The 19,085-nt window shown below is 39.6% G+C and overlaps 1 protein-coding gene across 1 annotated transcript in view; it reads left to right on the forward strand.

The window, feature by feature from the left end:
* Positions 1-16,213, forward strand: part of glrbb (glycine receptor, beta b) — an 81,528-nt gene extending 65,315 nt beyond the window's left edge. Inside the window, 4 exon segments of the mRNA XM_020917645.2 lie at positions 1,139-1,291; positions 10,663-10,955; positions 15,918-16,104; positions 16,107-16,213. Coding sequence (XP_020773304.2) covers positions 1,139-1,291; positions 10,663-10,955; positions 15,918-16,104; positions 16,107-16,213 — 740 coding nt within the window.
* The last annotated feature ends 2,872 nt before the right edge of the window (positions 16,214-19,085 follow it).

Here is a 19,085-nt window from a genome sequence, read left to right on the forward strand (position 1 = left end):
TAAACAAAATATTATCTTTTAACAAAGTTGAAAGCAACACAAAAACATGATTTTGATTGAAAGAAGAGGCGCTGCGTTGAGTCTGTCACCTGGTTGTCTTCATGAACTATAAAACAACAACAGTGTTGTAAAATGAAATTGGCAAAAATATGAATTATAATTGAGAGACTGATTTGTTTTTCGAGTTTGTGCCAAGAGAAAAGAAAAAAGAATGGGAAGAAAAACTTATATTAACCCACCCCTGTTCACTACATAGTTTCAAAAATGATGCGGTTGCTTATGTGCATTGATCAGGGAACTTTACTAATATTTACATATAGCAAAATAATTATGCATACAAAGTATAATTTCAACTCAAAATAATGAAAGAGCAGAGAGAAAAGCTATCTTATGGGATGGTTTGCTTAACCTGGAATGTTCCACAGTGGCATTAAACTTATCAATTTTAGATCACAGGTGTTTTAATTGCTAAAAAAAATAAATAAATAAATACTTGGCCTGTTTCTACCTCCACAGAGATAGATAAGTTTAATGCCTTCCTTTCCAGACAAAGCAATGACATCTCCATGGAGACAAGAATTTGGCAAAACCTCCACTTGAAAAGTTAAATAGAACATCTTTCAGGGATCTCATGGTCATGGAAATCCTGGAAAAGTCATGGACATTTAAAACGTCATTTTCCAGGCCTGGAAAAGTCATGGAATTTTGGAAAAAGTTTTGGAAAAGTCATGGAATTTTTGTATCTCTTTCACACAACTACAGCTTTCTGTTAAGTTATCATTAGGCTATTATGATTATTTCTGAATGTAATCGCCTTTTGTTTAAAAGAGACGACAATAAATGCACTGACAGTATTTTGAATGTTCAAAAACTACAAAACCATAAGCTGAGTGGAAAGGGTTAACATTTCATATTTAGCCCTAAAAGTCTGATCAATTCTACACATGTAGGTGCCATAAAGTCACAGAAAATTCACTTTAGGTCATGAAAAAGTCATGGAGAAGTTTTGAAATGTTGTCAGTGAAAAAGAGTGGGAACCCTGATCTTTACTAATGATTGAACACTAATAGTTATATATACCGCATTTTGTACTTTTCATTACTTTAAACATGTGTCCTCCTCTGTGTCCTATGTGCAGGCTACTACACCTGTGTGGAGGTCATCTTCACCCTAAGGCGACAGGTGGGCTTCTACATGATGGGTGTGTACGCCCCCACCCTGCTCATCGTGGTGCTGTCCTGGCTCTCCTTCTGGATTAACCCTGACGCCAGCGCAGCCCGAGTACCCTTAGGTATGGATCACTGTACACCTTTAACCCCGAGGACTGACTCTTATCTGGGACTGGGTGCGTGGGACCAGGGACTGGGGAAGTCTGCAGGGAGTTTATAGGACCACAGGATACAAGGGGGTCAAGGTTTGAGACAGTTTACCTGGGATAATAGTAAACAGTAAAACGAGTAGTGTCTTTTTAATTCATAGTGAAACATGTGTCAGGTGTGTTGAAAAAAGGTCAATTTTTATTCTTATAGGCCTCAGTTTAAATCAATCTATAAATGCGAGGAGCGTCTGTCTGTGTGTCTGTTGTTTGTTTGTCTGTTGTTTGTTTGTTTGTTTGTTTGTTTGGCTCTTCCATACATAACTCGAGAACTGCTGATGCAACCGATCTCAGTTTCGGAGGGTGTCATCCTAATGGGACGGGCGTGTGCAGTGCAAGTTTCATGTTGTTGGGACAAAAAATGGCAAAGATCTGGTCAAATTTCTGATATATCTATGAATGCATTTTGAGGTCTTAGATACACTTTGAAGTCACATGACACCACGAGGAAGTGTAGCCAGAGATAACTTCAGAAGTTGTCGCATTGTTTATTAATCTATTGTTTGTTTGATTACTTCCTGTTTATTTGTTTGTTTGTTTTGTTTGCACACATCTTCTACGAGCTGTGCACTATGTACTAGTCATATTAAATGCTAAAAGTTTTTTTTTTTTTTTTTTTTATCAATTTAGTGTCTCTTTATTACAGTAATAATACCAAACAATTTTGATGATGGAAAAACCTAGTTGGAAAATGAGTGATATTTATTGTTATTTGTTTGTGCAACTGGTGTTCCATCCAAAGAAAATGTCTAAATTAATCTCATTAGAATTAGTCTAAAACAAGGGTCTCCAACATTTTTCCTCTGGTGAGCTACCCTTACAAAGTGAAAATGTCAAAAAGCTACTAATTTAGAAAAATATAAAGCAATTTAGAAAAATTTAGTAAATATAAGAGCTTTGGATGAGATACAGTTGCCTATAAAACATTTACTGTATTTTCTGGGCTATTAGGCGCTCTGGATTTTAAGGCGCACTGTCATTAAATGGTCTATTTTCGAACTTTTTTCACAAATAAACCGCACTGGACTTTAAACAAAACACAACAGTTGGATGGGTCAGTCGGACTTTGTTTGTGGCCGTTCACGGTGACTCTGGGCTTTGTTCAGTTGTGGCGTGTAGGGAGGGTGCTGTCAGGGACCGCTGGATTGTTGGCGTGTTCACAGTGACTCAGTTGTTCAGTTGTGTCTAGAAGTGGCACATTGCACTCGCTTTTTCGGTTCGTTCCTCCGTTCCATTCCTCTTTCGCGTGGAGTGATGAGTGTGGCTGCGGGTGTTGTTCGCTGCACGGTTGCTGTTTGCTCCGTACGTGTTTGCGTGCACTGCGGGTGGTGCGGCTTTGTAGTTTACTGAAGTCGTGCTGGGACACCCGAGTGGATTCGTGCATAAGGGTGCTCTGGATTGTGGGGCGCACAGTCGTTTTTTGACGCGGTTAGAGGCTTAAGAGCGCGTCCAATAGCCCGGAAAATATGTTACACAACTATTATATTTATTAGTGTACAAAGAAAGGCATCAGGATGGTACATTTACAGTGTTAACAGGCATTTAATCTGATAAAATTTTAGTTTGATTCAGAAATCCCTTGGCGAGCTACTTGGAAGGGGATGGAGAGTTATTGGTAGCTCCTGAGCTACAGGCTGGAGATCCCTGGTCTAGAAACAGTATTACTGCAGTTCAACCTGGAGAGACTCAGACAGACACAAAGAGAAAGTATTAGTAGTTTTAAAAAAGAGATTTCTTTGGCACTCACACCCCGATAGAAGACATTGGGATGAAGAATTGAAGGTGGTAGAGGTGAAGCTGAGGAGAGTGAAGGAGACAATGATTGATTGTTGATCCAGGCTGTTGTTTTTTTTTTTTTTTTACATATAAGCAGCCCTGGTTTTGTTTTTTTGTTTTTTTGACACGAACCATGGGTCTCTCTGATTGGTTAATCCACCTGTCAACCACACCCTCTGAAATCAGGGAGACAGGATGTGGCTTCAAATCCACTCGTCTTTGTAAAGTTTTTTTTAAGGGTGTGGTTCTGGTTGACTAGGGAAGAACATCCCTAGTCGGATCACGTCTTATCCTCTGTACTTGTCTCTTATCGTATTTTCATGTATGCTTTTATTATTCTTTCTTTGACCACATTAGAGACATTTCGATCATAGATTCATTATCGCACCATCTTCTAGTAAAAGTGTAAAATGGTGCAAACTCAGTGTTGTGTTCTGGCATCTGTCAGTGAGCTAATAGTGTCTAAAAACCTAAAATACCAGGTGATAAACAGATCCTGGGTGACCGGAGAGATATTCCCAGAGGTGTGTGTGTGTTTTATTAGGATCTGTGACACTGTGGCTCCCGTGCTCCTCCTTCTCCACTTCATCCATCACACAGACAGGCTCAAGGACCGGAGCACTCACCTGTACAGGCCTGTCCACTGTCTGCGTCTACGGGCATGAGAATTATTACAGCACGGAGACAAGAAAGACAGGAGGGGAGAGAAAGAGGAGTTTGGAGGAAAGGCAGTTAATATAAGCTGGCATAATATTGGCAAATTTTTAGAAAAGGAAAAATGCAAAAATTACTCATGGTTAAATTACAATGGTGGGATGAGACACTATTGCCACAAGATTCGTAATATATTATACTTTAGGTTTTTGAGTACAGCCTTCTATTTGTTCCATTTCCTCAGAAGTGTCACATGACGTTACTGCGACGTGTCTGATCAGCTGCCCCGTGCCAGCACAGTGTTCTGATTAACAGTCTGGTGGGTATGTTTCTGGATCCCTTAGATCTCTTCTTAGATCTGGAAACGCACCCACCAGCCTGTTAATCAGGACAAGGGGACGTTCCATCTTTCTCACACCTGGAATACAGTTCTGAAGAAGTGGCACTACAGACGGCCCTATCGTCTTACTGCTCCAAGTAGGAAGACAGAGCCAAAGACAGTATGACAAGCACTGTTGAGCAAGTTACTTTAAAACTGCAATGCGTTATTTATGACTTGTTACTGTCATTTCAAAGTAATTCGTTACATTACAGTATTACTGTATTTAAAATGTAAGGGATTACATTACTACTGCATTACTTTTAAGATATTCTCACCAAAATAACTGCAAAGATGCTGAACTTTTGCACCGTATATGGGCTGAACCAGGACCGAACCAGGACCGAACCAGGACCGAACTAGGTCTAAACTAGGTCTAAACTAGGACTAAACTAGGACTAAACTAGGACTAAACTAGGACTAAACCAGGTCTAAACCAGAACTGACCCAGTCTAAACCAGGACTAAACTAGGTTTAAACTAGGACTAAACTAGGACTAAACCAGGACTAAACCAGGACTAAACTAGGACTAAACTAGGACTAAACTAGGACTAAACCAGGACTAAACCAGGACTAAACCAGGACTAAACCAGGACTAAAACTTGGAATCTAGGACTGCCCCTGAGAGAACTCAGAGTCCGTGGAACAGGGTGTCTGCAAGGCACGATCAGGCGTCAGCTACCGTTAGTTCCGTGGAGCGTGAAGTTCTGCGCTGGTTAAAAAGCACTGTAATGCACGTTACTGACATTTGTACCGAGTAAAATATATTTTTTTTAAAAATTCCCTGTAAAGCCGTACCATTACGGCTTTACAGCAAAAAGCAATGTATTACAGTAATTCGTTACTTTTATAACGCGTTACTCCCAACACTGATGACAAGATACTTCAAAGCAACATCACGTGACACTTCAGAGAAAGACGGCATAGGGCAGCTGAAACTGTCAAGGTGTGAAACAAATAGAGGTCTGTTAGAATCTAAAGTATGATCGGTGTAGAGCAGTGTTTCCCAAACTTTTTTTCTGGATATCCATATTTTAAAAGTCATAAACCTTCAGTAAACATTATTCAACATTATTCGTAAATCAGGTGGACTTGACCATTATTGAACATATATTTATGTTTTATTGTGTGATTGTGTCTCTCTGAACAGTTAGTATTACTCAAGTTTTAAACAATGAAAAACAGCAATAAAAAGGACATTTGGACATTAAGTGTAGCCCATTTCTTTTTCTGTTCAGCATTCAATTGAACCAGAAATACTGGAACAAAATAGTAAATAAAATAATAACAAAAAGATTAGAAATTATACAAAACATGTTTTAACATTTCAATATTTCTAATGAGATAGGTGGGCCTGTCTGTGTTTTTGTAGAGTGTTCCAGTCCGGTTGCGCAGCAGCAGATAGGCCGTTTGGGATCGTAAATCTTTTGCCCCACCTGAGGGTCGCAACCCAGTCTTTGGGAAACAATGGAGTAGAAGACCTAATGAATATTAGTTTTGAACTTTGGCCTCACATGTAATTTATGTATTTATTATTTTTGTTGCTATTATAGTAGGGTTGCCAAAAGAATTGAAAATCTGATACTAATCAATACTAAAACTAATATCAAAACTAGATACTAATTTGAGCAGATATCAATATAAAATTTTTATTTATTATTATTTTTTTCAATCCAAATGTAAAAACATGGGGAAAAATCTCATAAGAAAAAAAAAAAAAAATATATATATATATATATATATATATATATATATATATATATATATATATATATATAATATATATATATATATATATATACATATATATTTTTGTTTTTTTTTTGTTTCGTGTGTGCAAATCCTGTGGCAGCTTTGTCTCTTGACATCTTGTAGCATGAGATCTTGTCTTGTTCCTATTATGTATTTGTTTGACAATTGAGTTGGGGGACTGGACAACGATGACATTTAAAGGTCAGGACTTGACATTATGGCTCATGGGCCACCTAAGTCTTGTTTTTTGTTTTGGTTATGCAATTTATCTACAGTAATGCACACACTGCAAGAAGAAATATTTATGTAAGTTAAATGATTAAGAACATAAGAACAACATCAAGTAAAATTATCTACCAATAGAATAAGTGTGTTTTTCTTTCAGTTTTTGTTTCTTGTTTCTTTGATTTAGTTTCTTATTTTAAGTGAAAAAAGTGTAGCTAGATGTGTTTTCATATTTGAATTACAAAAAATCTTGTTCCAATGGTAGAGCATTTTACTTGTCAAGTAAAATTTATTCCAATCATGATAAAACTTGATAAAACAGATTTGTCTGGCGCCATTTGTGACATACTGTAAAAGCAGATATTTTAGGTCAAAATTATAAAGCATAATTATCAGTGAACCAAGCAGTAGTACTGTTAGCATGCTAGTTATTGTTATGATGGCAAAACTCTCCTCTGGCCTCATAAAATTGTGAAAAGTACTTTTAAAGATCATTAGTACACAATTTTGTTACTTAAGTAAGAGTAATACTTTTACTCCAGTAGATTTTTTGTCTCTGGTATGGTAAAGTATCTGTTAAAAAATGTACTTAAAGAGTAAAAAGTAAAACTATGTTGTGCAGATTTTGAGATCTAATAAAGTTTCAAATGTAGTGTGTTTTTTTGTGTGAAAATTTAACAGAAACACTTAAATTTATATTTTTTTCCTAGCTGTTTTAATTTGTATATTTTTGTTTGCTCAAACTACAGATGTGTTAAAAATAAGTCCTAAGGCCCTATTATACGTACATTTACTTTTAAATAATGTTAAAAAAATGTAGTGGAGTAGAAAGTACAGATACCTTCTCTTAAATGTGGTGAAGTAAAAAAGTAAAATTTTTACTTTTACTTTGTTACATTCCACCACTGCAAATTGTTAAACTGTTTTTTTTTGTTGTTTTTTTTGTTTTTTGGCAGATTTTTAAGAGAGTAAAGATCAGATACAGCACATTTTAAGTCCTCCCATGTTGTCCTTCATGTGTCTCCTCCGCACAGTGTCCTGATCATGCTGAACACACGATCATTCACTCTCACCACTCCTCCTTCATCCATCCTCCTCTCCACTCCTCTGTCCACTGCTCTGTCATCGTGTGTCCAGTGGTCCATCAGTCCTGCTCCTGCTGAAGCCTCCCCTGACTCCTCACATGGGATCAGTGCAGGTCAGTCTCACCCATACTCCACTCGAAGACATGTTTATCCTGTGTCCTTCTGTCAGTCCTCTGTATTCATTTTGTGCTGAGTTTGTCCATTATAATCAATGCATACAGATCTATACACACTTAATAGCCATTGTTTGACGATTGTTATAGTTGATGCTCCTTTTTGTTTCATGCGGCTGCCTGGTTCACACACTGAGCAGGTTTTGAATTTTAGTTTTTGAGCTCAGTTTTGAACATCTTATTGTGAGATTTTAACCAGCAAAGAAGTGCAGCATGTCCAGTTCAAAGGACACAAGTACGGCTACGTTCTGACTGCAGCCTGAAGTGACCCAAATCAGATTTTTTCAGCCCTGTGCAACCTGTATCTGATCTTTTAATGACAGTCTGAACGGTACAGATCAGATTTTTTCAAATGTGACCCAGGCCAACTGGATATGTGCTCCTAAAACTGATACATATCCAATCTTTTGACATGTGACTTCAGTTTGAGTGGTCAGGGCACATTCATCCGACCTTCACGCCATCGACAAGTAGGTCGCTGAAGACGTGTTTCCTCCCGTGAGAGTGGTACAACTAGGCTCTCACAAATGTACACTAACGTTCTTATCGTAACATGAAAATTGTGTATGAACTGTCAGTGAAGCAGCGAAGCACATCGCAATCCCACCACTCTTGGCTGCGACTCCGCACCCACACGTTCCTTTCTACAGTCGTTGCTGCCACTGACCCCCAAAACACCAGGGCTTAAAACCGTGTCCTTCTCCTTCTCAATCTCCTCCTTAAAACAAATAAGCTGTACATGTTCTGGCTCTGGTACGACAGCAACTTTAAAATCGCCAGGTGCTCAATGCTAATGAGCTACTTTTGTAAACATTGAGGACACTTTTGGGGCGTTTAAAGTTCACACTCAAGATCACATACAAGTCACATTTAATTGCAAATGTGAATGACCTCGCAAACCCCCCCCCCCCAAAAAAAAAACAACAAACATATTTCACACAAAAAATCCAAACTGAGCATTAAGCCCTGCAGTCTGAACGTAGCCTAAGGGATTCCTGGATTTTGTGAAACGAGCTGTTTGGAGACCGTGCCAAAGGCTTGCAGAGGAGCTTGCTAAAGAGCTATTAACGTTTGAGATGCTACAGTCTTTTTACACCATATGTGTCAGAAGACCTTCCAGAAGAAATACTTTGAGGGAATAAACCATCATCAACAACCACAAAACCAGAGTGGCAAAAAAAACGAGGTCTTTCCTGTTGTGTTCACGTGGCACCATGCCCATGCTACAGGATACATCTGTCAAATCTCGGAAAAAGCGACATTCTATTCAGGACGACCTCTAGTTTTATCTATAAGTTACAATGCACTTCTTGAACTTTACTAGATCAAATAGTTCTTTTACTAACCGTCTTGGCTGCACAGTGAAATCCGCCTGAGCCGCTCTAAATCACACTTACCCCCCTCCCATTATAATCACACGTGATATTGATTTTCTATACTTTTTTAACACACAAGGAGGCTCCCAAGCACAAGCGGAGCAGAGACTTCTTTAGTGAAATGTGTCAGGTAAAAGTGTGGACTGAATAATGGAGTCGTGTCAGCGCTCAGGAGGACTGTGTGACCTTTGCATCACTCCCATCCTCATTTTCCTCATTCTGTTCCATCAAGGTGACTTCACATCCTGCATGGAGAGTTCAGGATTTGTACTGAAGTATAAGAACTAGTGCATGACTAAGATTTGAAAGGTTTTGGCTATTATTGTTTTAGTTGATTTACTTATTGCTATAGACAACAATAATGATATAGTAGGGAGAATGCTAATAGCTTTGGTTATAGAATTTAAGAAATACATTTAACACAATAGAAACAAATCAAAACATAAATAATCATCATAAAATTAAAAAGAGAGAGAGACATTAAATTAGAGAGAAGAGTGCGGAATGAAAAATAAAAACCTTTCAGTCATATGCAGCTAAACAGAGCCGTTTTGAGGCTGGATTTAAACACGAGTCAAAGTACAGGCCTAGAGGATAGGTCACCCATTCGGAGCAGAAATGATCAAAATATGACCCATTTGACCGTTCTCACCTTAGAGTAGTTCAGTTGACTTGGGGCCTGTTTACACGGGAACACTTGCGGGTAAAAACGACAAAATATTTGATTGTAAATGCCTCTCGTTTAGACGGTGATGACGTTTTTGGGGCTTAAAAAGGCAAAAATCTGAAACCACCCACCAGAGTAGAAAAGCTGTAGCATTTCCGTCTACACTGCCCAAGACGCAAAACTCTGGTCAGATCTGCTGACGTTGCCTACATATTTATGTCACATGCATACAGTACACAGAAACAAACATGTTGCATCATTTTCACGCATTTTTCTTCAGTTCATCATATAAACATAGCCTTAACTAAGAACAGATACTCCTTATGTGAACAGCTAGGGTGTGTTAGTTTTACTGTAGTTAGCAAGAAGGTTGCCCAGGCCTTTCTGTTTGGAGTTTGCATGTTCTCCCCGTGTCTGGGTACTCTGCTTTCCCCCATCAACTCAAAAGATGCATCATAGGCACAATCACCCAGCTAAACCCGGGCGTACACTGTGCGATTTTTGCCCCTTTTTGAGCAGATTTTTCACTTGTGCGACTGTTTTGGGGATCAGGCAGAGTTTTGGCTTAATCATGTGTTGTGCTTCGTGTAGAACACATAACGAAAACTGATTAATACCTCACAACCAGCTCTCAACTGGAAATTGTAAGTTGCAAGAATATCAAACCTGTTGTAAATCGTCGCCTCTCACATCTGAGCATCAGATCAGATAGTGTGAGAAGATGAATCATGAGCTGTGAACTTTTAAACCCTGAGATTTGGTCGTTCAGTTTGAGCTGAGGATGAGTGAAACGATAGAAAATATGTCACAATGTACGTCTGGCATAAGGTAGTCCTAACCAAAACGAAGGGCTTTGTGGTGCTCACTGCTCCTGATGAGATGCCCCAGCAGAATTGAAGGAAGGGTCAAATGCACAGGACAAATTTCCCCATGGGGAAAGCGTATCTAATAGGATTTAGGTACATTAATATTAGTTAGTGACCAGCTTTTGTTGTAAAAACAATATGAGAACAGGTCATTGGAATCTGGACTAATACTTCATAATGTTTGTGAATTGATCCTTTGGTCAGAAGCAAGAATTAAGCCCTAAATTATAAGATATTTCCAACAAGACATGTCTATACAATCTGAAAATGAAATGAATTTTGTTGACATATTTGACCAGACCTTATCCCAGTAACCCCTCCCCTCTTGTTGCAGGCATTCTCTCCGTGCTGTCCCTGTCCTCTGAGTGCACGTCCCTGGCCTCAGAGTTGCCTAAAGTGTCCTACGTGAAGGCCATAGACATCTGGCTCATCGCGTGTCTGCTGTTTGGGTTCGCCTCGCTGGTGGAGTACGCCGTGGTGCAGGTCATGCTCAACAGTCCCAAACGCATCGAGGCGGAGAAGGCCAAGATGGCGGCAAAAGAGAAGGCGCTGGGGAGGAGCCAGGCTGCACGGAACAACACAGTGAACGGGACCGGAGGCACGCCGCTGCACGTGAGCACGCTACATGTGAGTATAAGAGTGTTTAGAACTAGGGTGAAAAAATAAGAATAAAAATGCCATGTAATACAAAGAAAAAACATCTAATTGTCTCCTCCAAACATCCAGAATGCATTTTAATTTACTTGATAGTTTGATTCAAGCTAAAACAATGGCTGCAAGCTTCATAATTGGTTTGTGGAGGCAGTTTAACCTCTGACATGAACTGGTGGAGGTGTGTGGATACTAAAAATACATGTTTTCTTACCGAGACACAGGGCCTTATAAACTTTCAAACTTGAACTATTGCCACTAGAGGGCACTAAATCACACACGTCCACTTTTCTTGATTTTTAGTATGCTAATAAAACAATGTTGTGGCGCAGTTCTAATCAAGCAATAACGAAACAAACAAAAAATATATATATATGTGCGAATATAAAGCCAGTATTGTTATAGCTTTAAAAATTTGACAAGACCATACCCCCTGTCAGCACCTGACACTGTCAAATCTCAGAAGCTAAGCAAGGCCCGGGCCTGGTTAGTACTTGGATGGGAGAGCACTGGGAAAATCAGGGCCACAGGGGGACGCCGGTCACTGTCATTGTGTCCTTAGGCAAAGCACTTCACCCACATTGCCCAGTATGAAAGTGTGTGTGTGAATGTCAGTGATGGTCGGAGGGAACCGATGGTGCAGGTCAGCAGCCTCACTTCTGTCAGTGTGTCCCAGGGCAGCTGTGGATTATACATATATAATAGAGTGAATGAATAATGAACTGTAAATCGCTTTGGGTATCTTGAAAGGCGCTATATAAATGCAATGAGTAGTTAATTAATTGAAAAACAGAAAATCATTGTAATTTTCATTGATAATTTCTGATGAGAAAATAACTGCACTGGTTAAAGGGACCATATTATGCTCTTTTCTGATCTATGTTATATAATGTTTATAATATTACCTCACAAACATACAGAGAGTTGTGTTTTGTTTCATTCACACATGTTTAACTCACAAACCCTGCGTATTTAGGTATGAGTTCTTCTCTCAAACTGAAAACACTGTCTTCCACTTTCTGATATCCTGTTGTAACCCGCATTTGAGAGACTTTTATTGTTGCTGGTCAATTCCGCTTCACCCCGACCTCCCCCACTTCCTTTAAGTTGCGGGGTCACCCTGTCACTTCCTCCTCCTCCGCTCTGCTGTGGCTGTGGCGTGGTCTGGGCGTCGGCAAACAATTTCAATAAACTTTTAAACCACGAATCCTATAACATCCACAATTAGAGCCTCGATATAGATTTACACAAACTGGGCCGTGTATGGAGAGGAGATCACAACGTGAAATTCAAAGGTCAGGTTTTTTCTATGGACTGATTGAACTCTAGCTTCGCAGAAACTCTCAACTCAACTAGGAACTGAATGATGGCGAGCTTACCCAAAAACCTGAACTTAGGCTACGTTCAGACTGCAGGGCTTAACGCTCAATTCCGATTTTTTTGTGAAATCCGATGTTTTTGCGAGGTCGTTCACATTTCCAATTAAATGCGACTTGTCTGTGACTCCAGTGTGAACGGTAAACGGCCCGAAAGTGTCCCGCATGCGCACTGGAGACACGATGACGTCAACCCCATGTGTCAACTGCAGCGAGCGTGCTCTATGTTTACGGAAGTTGTCCAAACGTGGACGCGAGCATTGAGCACCTGGCGATTTTACAGTTCCGGTTTCCGCCTGCTTCAGTGCAGAATAGTGACGTTTGTCGCTTGTTGATGACGTGTAGGTCGGATGGATGCGCTTTGGCCGTTCACACTGAAGTCGCATATCAAAAGATCGGATATGTATCGGTTTCAGGACCACATATCCAAGTGGCCTGGGTCACATTTGAAAAAATCGGATCTGTGTCATTCAGACTGTCATTAAAAGATCGGATACAGGTCACATAGAAGCCAAAAAATTGGATTTGGGTCACTTCAGGCTGCAGTCTGAACGCAGCCTAAGATTAACCTGAATCAAAATACTAGATAACTGGACTGTTTTTTAATTTTTAATTTTGTTTTGTTATTGTTGTGTTCTGTCAAAAAAAATATTTTCAATATACTTCACCCAACTTCATATTCATGTCTTATGTCTCTTCATTCACACTCGGGCTCCTCAAAGAACATGCTTCTGATGCTGCTTTTGTGGCCGTAGTCTGCCCCTAGCCCTAACACATTTGCGTAATACAGAAAGTGCTCCACTGTGTTTCTAACTCCACACACCTTCACTAGAATCATTTAGGTGATTTCAGCTGTGGAATTGCCAATCTCTACTGAACTAAATGTACACTACTACTACATGACATCACAAGGTGGAACAGAACATTTGAGCTTTGGAGATGTAGACAGACTAATAATAATGGGTTATTCAAATGTGCGTGAATGAAACAAAACACAGCTTCAGGTATGTTTGGGAGGAAGTAACAGCATTAATAACATGGCTTAAAACCACAAGAGTCCATTTGTATAATATAAGACCTTCAATTAGCTGCCATCTTTTTGTAACGACTCTTAAAACCTTTCCAGCTGCAGTTAGTTACCCAGAGGCAAAATATATTTAATCATTCAGCTTGCAGTTATTTTCCAAATTTCGAGCTACTGATTTTTTCATTGTTTTCATTCTCCCCGCCTCTTCGACTACACCGAGCCTCTCATCTCATCTAAATGCAAAGCAGCTTTTCCCATCAATCACTCCACACTAGCAGTATGTCTGTAAAACACTATCTGACACTCCCTCCCCTCCAGAGTGCAGTGGATCAGCCCCCAAATCACTGCTAATTGAAATTAATTTAGCTCCCAGTCTACATCAGCGCGTGGTGGAATTCTGTGCAGAGGATGACATGCTCCGGCTCAGGTTTTCTTGTCAAAATCACAACAAAATAATGAAGATTTAATGAGAGGAATAAGTGGAGTGGGTAAGCACCATGCAGATACTAATTAGATAGTACTGTGAGGCCATCCGGGAAATGCGTGATGCTGATGAACTAACCAAAAGCAATAATCATTTGTAAAACGTAAACGATTAAAAAATGAACGTGAAAATTGACTTTTTGTAATGCTGTAATGATGTTATAATATTGTTTCCTCGTCAAAAACATACTTGCAGTTTTATTTTGCTTAATTCACGCTGGTTTCATTAATCATTATTTTCATGGTTGTCTTGCTCTGAGCCTCAGAAATCACTCAGTCTCAATTTTCCATAGTCCATAAATCACTGTCAAGACTCATTTCTGCTGTCAAATCGCGTTCATTACAACTACATGCTTACATTAGCATGCTGTCCACATGCTTGTACACTGTAGCTGACTTTTGATTGTTGTTCCATAGTTGATTCTCGCTGCTGCCAGTAGATGGTGTGCTGACACTGAATCCTAATGAGAGAGAGCGTCTGCTGAGACATGATTTGTCTTTTCTATACACTGTCATTATTTTAAGTTCTAAAATATAAGATGCCAAAGCAAAGGTGCTCAAGAGGATGTTTAAAGGCTAAGAAAAATATAAAAAAATAATGCATATGTGTCCTTTAAAAGCAATTTCATTTGAACTATTGATTTGCCAACACTAAAAAGCCTATCTGTTATCGTCACTGTAGCCATAGCCGTGCTGATAGTGCTTTTTCCGAAAATGTTTCACTCAGAAGCATTGGCAGCAGAAACTGTCAGATATCTTGACAAATTGTGCTTTTTCACACTTTTAATCTGATTTTACTGTATATTTAAAGGAACTGTATGTAAGATTTAGATTTTTTTTTCATTAACTGATATTCTATAATGATGTTCAAATCAATAGCTTTTACAGATAACAACTGTGATGCTGATTTATTCATAATTACAAAAAACATTAGACATGGTGGCCAAGTTATTTGGTGTTTTGGTTTTCTCTCAGGATGATACTAATCCAAATCAGAGAGCAGAATGAGCCTCACGTGAGTCTTTTGTTTGAGTTGTCAATTTCACTGCTTCCTCTCTCTGATCTGAACTGTCACTACCTAAACCCCAGCTCCTGTAGCCAACCATGAATCGGAGCTAGTGCAGCCTCTACAGCTCAGTGAGGGAATTCTGGAGGTTCTTAGCGTTCACATCCAGTCCACTTTATTTTTATAGCACATTTCACAGACAGTTTCCAAAGTGCTGCACAAATACATACTAATAACAACAATAATATATAATAAAATGATAAAATAAACATTCAGATTTAATCATACTAGTCTTAAAACAATAAAACCAGTAAAATAAAATAAGAGCAAAACCACAGAATAGCAATACATAAATAAAACCAATAAAATGCATTAATACAATACAATTAAAAAATAAATAAATAAAAAACACAGAGGGCCACACAACTCATTCGGTGTTAAAACCCAGAGAATAAAAGTGGGTTTTAAGATGAGATTTAAAACACTCCACTGTGGGGGCTGTTCAGACGTGTAGGGGCAGAGCTTTCCAGAGTTTGGGGCCGGCCACAGAGAAGCCCCTGTCCCCCCTGGTTTTAAGTCTTGGGTCCCACAAGCTGCAGCTGGCCCTTGGACGTCAAAGCCCACACAGGGTGTAAATTTGGATGAGGTCTGAGACGTACTGTGGGGCCAGTCCATTCAAAGCTTTAAAAACAAACGATAAAGTCTTAAAATCAATTCTAAAATTAACATGAAGCCAGTGCGAAGATGCAAGAATTGGGGTTATGTGCTCTCTTCTTTTGGTTCTTGTTTAAAACTAAGAGCAGGCTGCATATAGTTCAAATTGTGATGCAGGTTTCTTGCCAACACTGCACATGATGTTACTGATTGAGCTGGCTTTTTACAAACCCGTGCTGTTTCTTTCTCTCTCCCTCTTTCAGAACCCTGTCCTCAGCTCTCACTAACCTGCGGCCCTGTCTATCTGTATGCCACTCCCCTCTCCTCACTTCCTCTCCTAAGTGCATTGGCGCTTCTCTCCAATCACCCATAATCCTGCGCTGTGTTTTCAGGTGGCAGAGACGCGCTGTAAGAAAGTATGCACCTCCAAGTCAGACCTGCGCACCAATGACTTCAGCATCGTGGGCTCCCTCCCGCGGGACTTTGAGCTCTCGAACTTTGACTGCTACGGCAAGCCCATCGAGACAGGCGGAGTCCACGGCAAGTCCCAGGCCAAGGGAGGAAAGAAGGCCCCGCCCCCCAACCGGTCATCCCGTCGGCCGCCAAGAGGATCGACCTGTACGCCAGAGCACTCTTCCCCTTCTCCTTCCTCTTCTTCAACGTCATCTACTGGTCCATTTACTTGTGATCACATGGTTTACTCCTCACTTGATACAGTCTGGCTAGCCATACTTCTTTCTCAGTGTGTTTTATATGGAGAAATTCAGTCTGGTTTTCAAGGGTTTAAGGCACATGACATTTTCTTGTTATGGACGCCATTTGTCGGATTTTTGATTATTCACGATATTGAATATTCTGTTTTCAATGGTTAAAGGTGTACTATGTAACCTGTCTTGTCTGTCTCCATGGAGATGTCACCGAAAATTCCACAGTATTGGCTCTTTGCACAACAGCTAAAACTAAAATGAATAAATATTGTCAGATCAGGCAGTGGACGGGGAACTGCAAAATGTTAAACACAGAGGACACTTATGTTTAAAAAAGTTGGCATTTGTGCATCATTGCTAATGCTAATACAAATTTTGAGGCATAATAAATATTAAAGCAGACCTATTATGAAAAATTGATTTTTCAGAGCTTTTAATCATGTTAGTTGTTTCCCCTTCTCATGTATCCACTCAAAGTTTTATTTGGAGTGATTCGTGCATGTTTGAGTAATCGTTAACCGCTTATTTTTGCGTATTATTTTCTAATCCGGTGATACACGTTGAATTTGGCAGCGTCACATAATCATTTTTGGTTTAAATTTTTAAAATATGTTACTTTCTAGCGTGATCTGCGGCTGACAGCGCAGTTTTCTAACACTTCAGACTTGTCTCTTGTTAAGTAGTTTTAGATGAATATTGCGAATTGTAAATTGTGCAAATTGTAACATAATGATTAACGGACATCAGACTGAAGCACAATATATATTCTTTAAAAACTGAGTAATCTACATAGAAAACAAAGGGCAGTCTTTACTTCTACTATCTAGAATTTAATAACCCTATTCAATTACAGTCTTTATAGCAAAAAAAGATGCATCACGAATTTCGGACTTTCGGTCATTACGCAGTGCATACTGGGAAAGATTTTCCGAAAAAGTGAGCATCAAACCACCATGTTTGTTTTCCCGGTGGGATGCATCTATTGACAAAGCCAGTCTTTTCTAGTCTTTTGAATCATATCGCTTTTGTTTCTGGTTCTGATATTGTCATATTTTAGTTATGGGATTTAGACATTGTAAATGTGTTGTTGTTGGATGTCCTAACAGTGGAAAATGGCTCAAGAAATGGGCTTCGGAAGTTTGCGAACTCCATAACTGCAAAAGGGAATTAGATCTGTGTGACTGCAAACCTCCGTTCAAACTATTTCCCTTCACAACGGAATTATAAATCAGTGAGGCAAAGGCGATGGGCAGTACTGATCCACGGGAAGGACGAAAAAGGAAACCTTTCACTGCCTAAATCATCCTGAGTTCGCAGTGAACATTTTGTATGTGCAGCGCCAACAAAGCAGGATCCCATTTGCTAAGTGAGAGGTGCAGAAGACAAACAGGCTGAGCTCGCACTTTCTTGTTCGACTGACTTTACAGCAACATCACGTCTCTGTTAGGACATCCAGCAACCACACAAATACGATGTCCGAATCCCAAAACTCAAATATGACAATATCAGAACCAGAAACAAAAGCGATATGGTTCAAAAGACTAGAAAAGACTGGCTTTGTCAATAGACGCATCCCACTGGGAAAACAAACATGGCAGTTTGATGCTCACTTTTTCGGAAAACCCTTCCCAGTATGCAGTGCACAATGACCGGAAGTCCGAGATTCATGATGTATGTATTCCAAAGACCTGAAACTGTCCTGGTGATGCAATTTATTTATGATACTGTGGAAATTCCATGGAAAATCTCCATGGAGATTTGACAAGTTACATTATGCACCAGAGGTTTGATTTCCTCTGCTACCTACCTATCTTACACTGGAGTGGAATTTCTTAAACCAAAACAATCAAGATGGCTACCACATTGTTGTTTACTACATTCTCGTGTTTTGAATAACCTGGACATTTCCATTAACCACAGCAACTGGCAGCTCGAAAATATATTTTTACCATGTGACTAGATTTTAAAACAGTTAAATCAGTTTTTTCTAAGACAGCTGGGAATTAAAATGAACATAATTACAACATACTGTCTCTGTAGAGTACAATAAGAAAGTCGTATGGCTAGTCAGGCTAAGATTTGTATTGGATAAACAGAAATCCAAAGAGAACTGTTCTTCCGAAAATATCAAACTGTGTATTGATATGATATTTATATAAAGCTAAAACAGCTAAATGTTCTTATGTGTTGCCTTGGCCAGCCACACCCATTCACCTTTTTAGTGAACTGGGCACGTTACACCCCATTCAACTTACTTGATTCTCTGGTGTAGTCAAAGTCCGTCTCATAGTATGCAGTAATTAGCATATCTATTTGTGTTATTTGGTTCTTTTTTCAGAGTTTGTTTTCATACCTGACAGTTTCAATTGAGTGGTCACGCGATGTTGCTGCGATGTGTCCGGTCAGTTCATTTAAACAGGTTTTGGCGTTGTCTTCCTACCATCTGCAGTCCAACTTCCTCATGACAGTATCCCAGGTGTGCGAGAGTAAAAAAGCCCCTTCGTCCCAATTTATAGTCCCGTGGGCGTGTTTCCGAACAGAACAGGAACAATTCAAATCGGTGATCTCTGACCACTGTAAAAGCGAGAACCACATTATGGACTGGAACGAAGCAAACGTTATTGGGACAGAGGAAAACAAACACCGTCGCTGGATTAAACGGGCAGTCGAAATATGGAAACGTGCCCACAGGACGAGGGGGCTTTTTTACTCACACACACCTGGGATACTGGATACTGTCTTGAGGAAGTCGCACTGCAGATGGCGCTGTCGTCCTGCCTCCAACAATAAGAAGATGGCGCCAAAACCTGTTGAAAGAGCGCTTGTGAGCAGAAACTGTCAGGTATGAAAGCA

The sequence above is a fragment of the Boleophthalmus pectinirostris genome, unplaced genomic scaffold, assembly GCF_026225935.1.
Source record: "Boleophthalmus pectinirostris isolate CB_2022bp ecotype Guang Dong unplaced genomic scaffold, ASM2622593v1 HiC_scaffold_23, whole genome shotgun sequence".
NCBI lineage: Eukaryota > Metazoa > Chordata > Actinopteri > Gobiiformes > Gobiidae > Boleophthalmus > Boleophthalmus pectinirostris.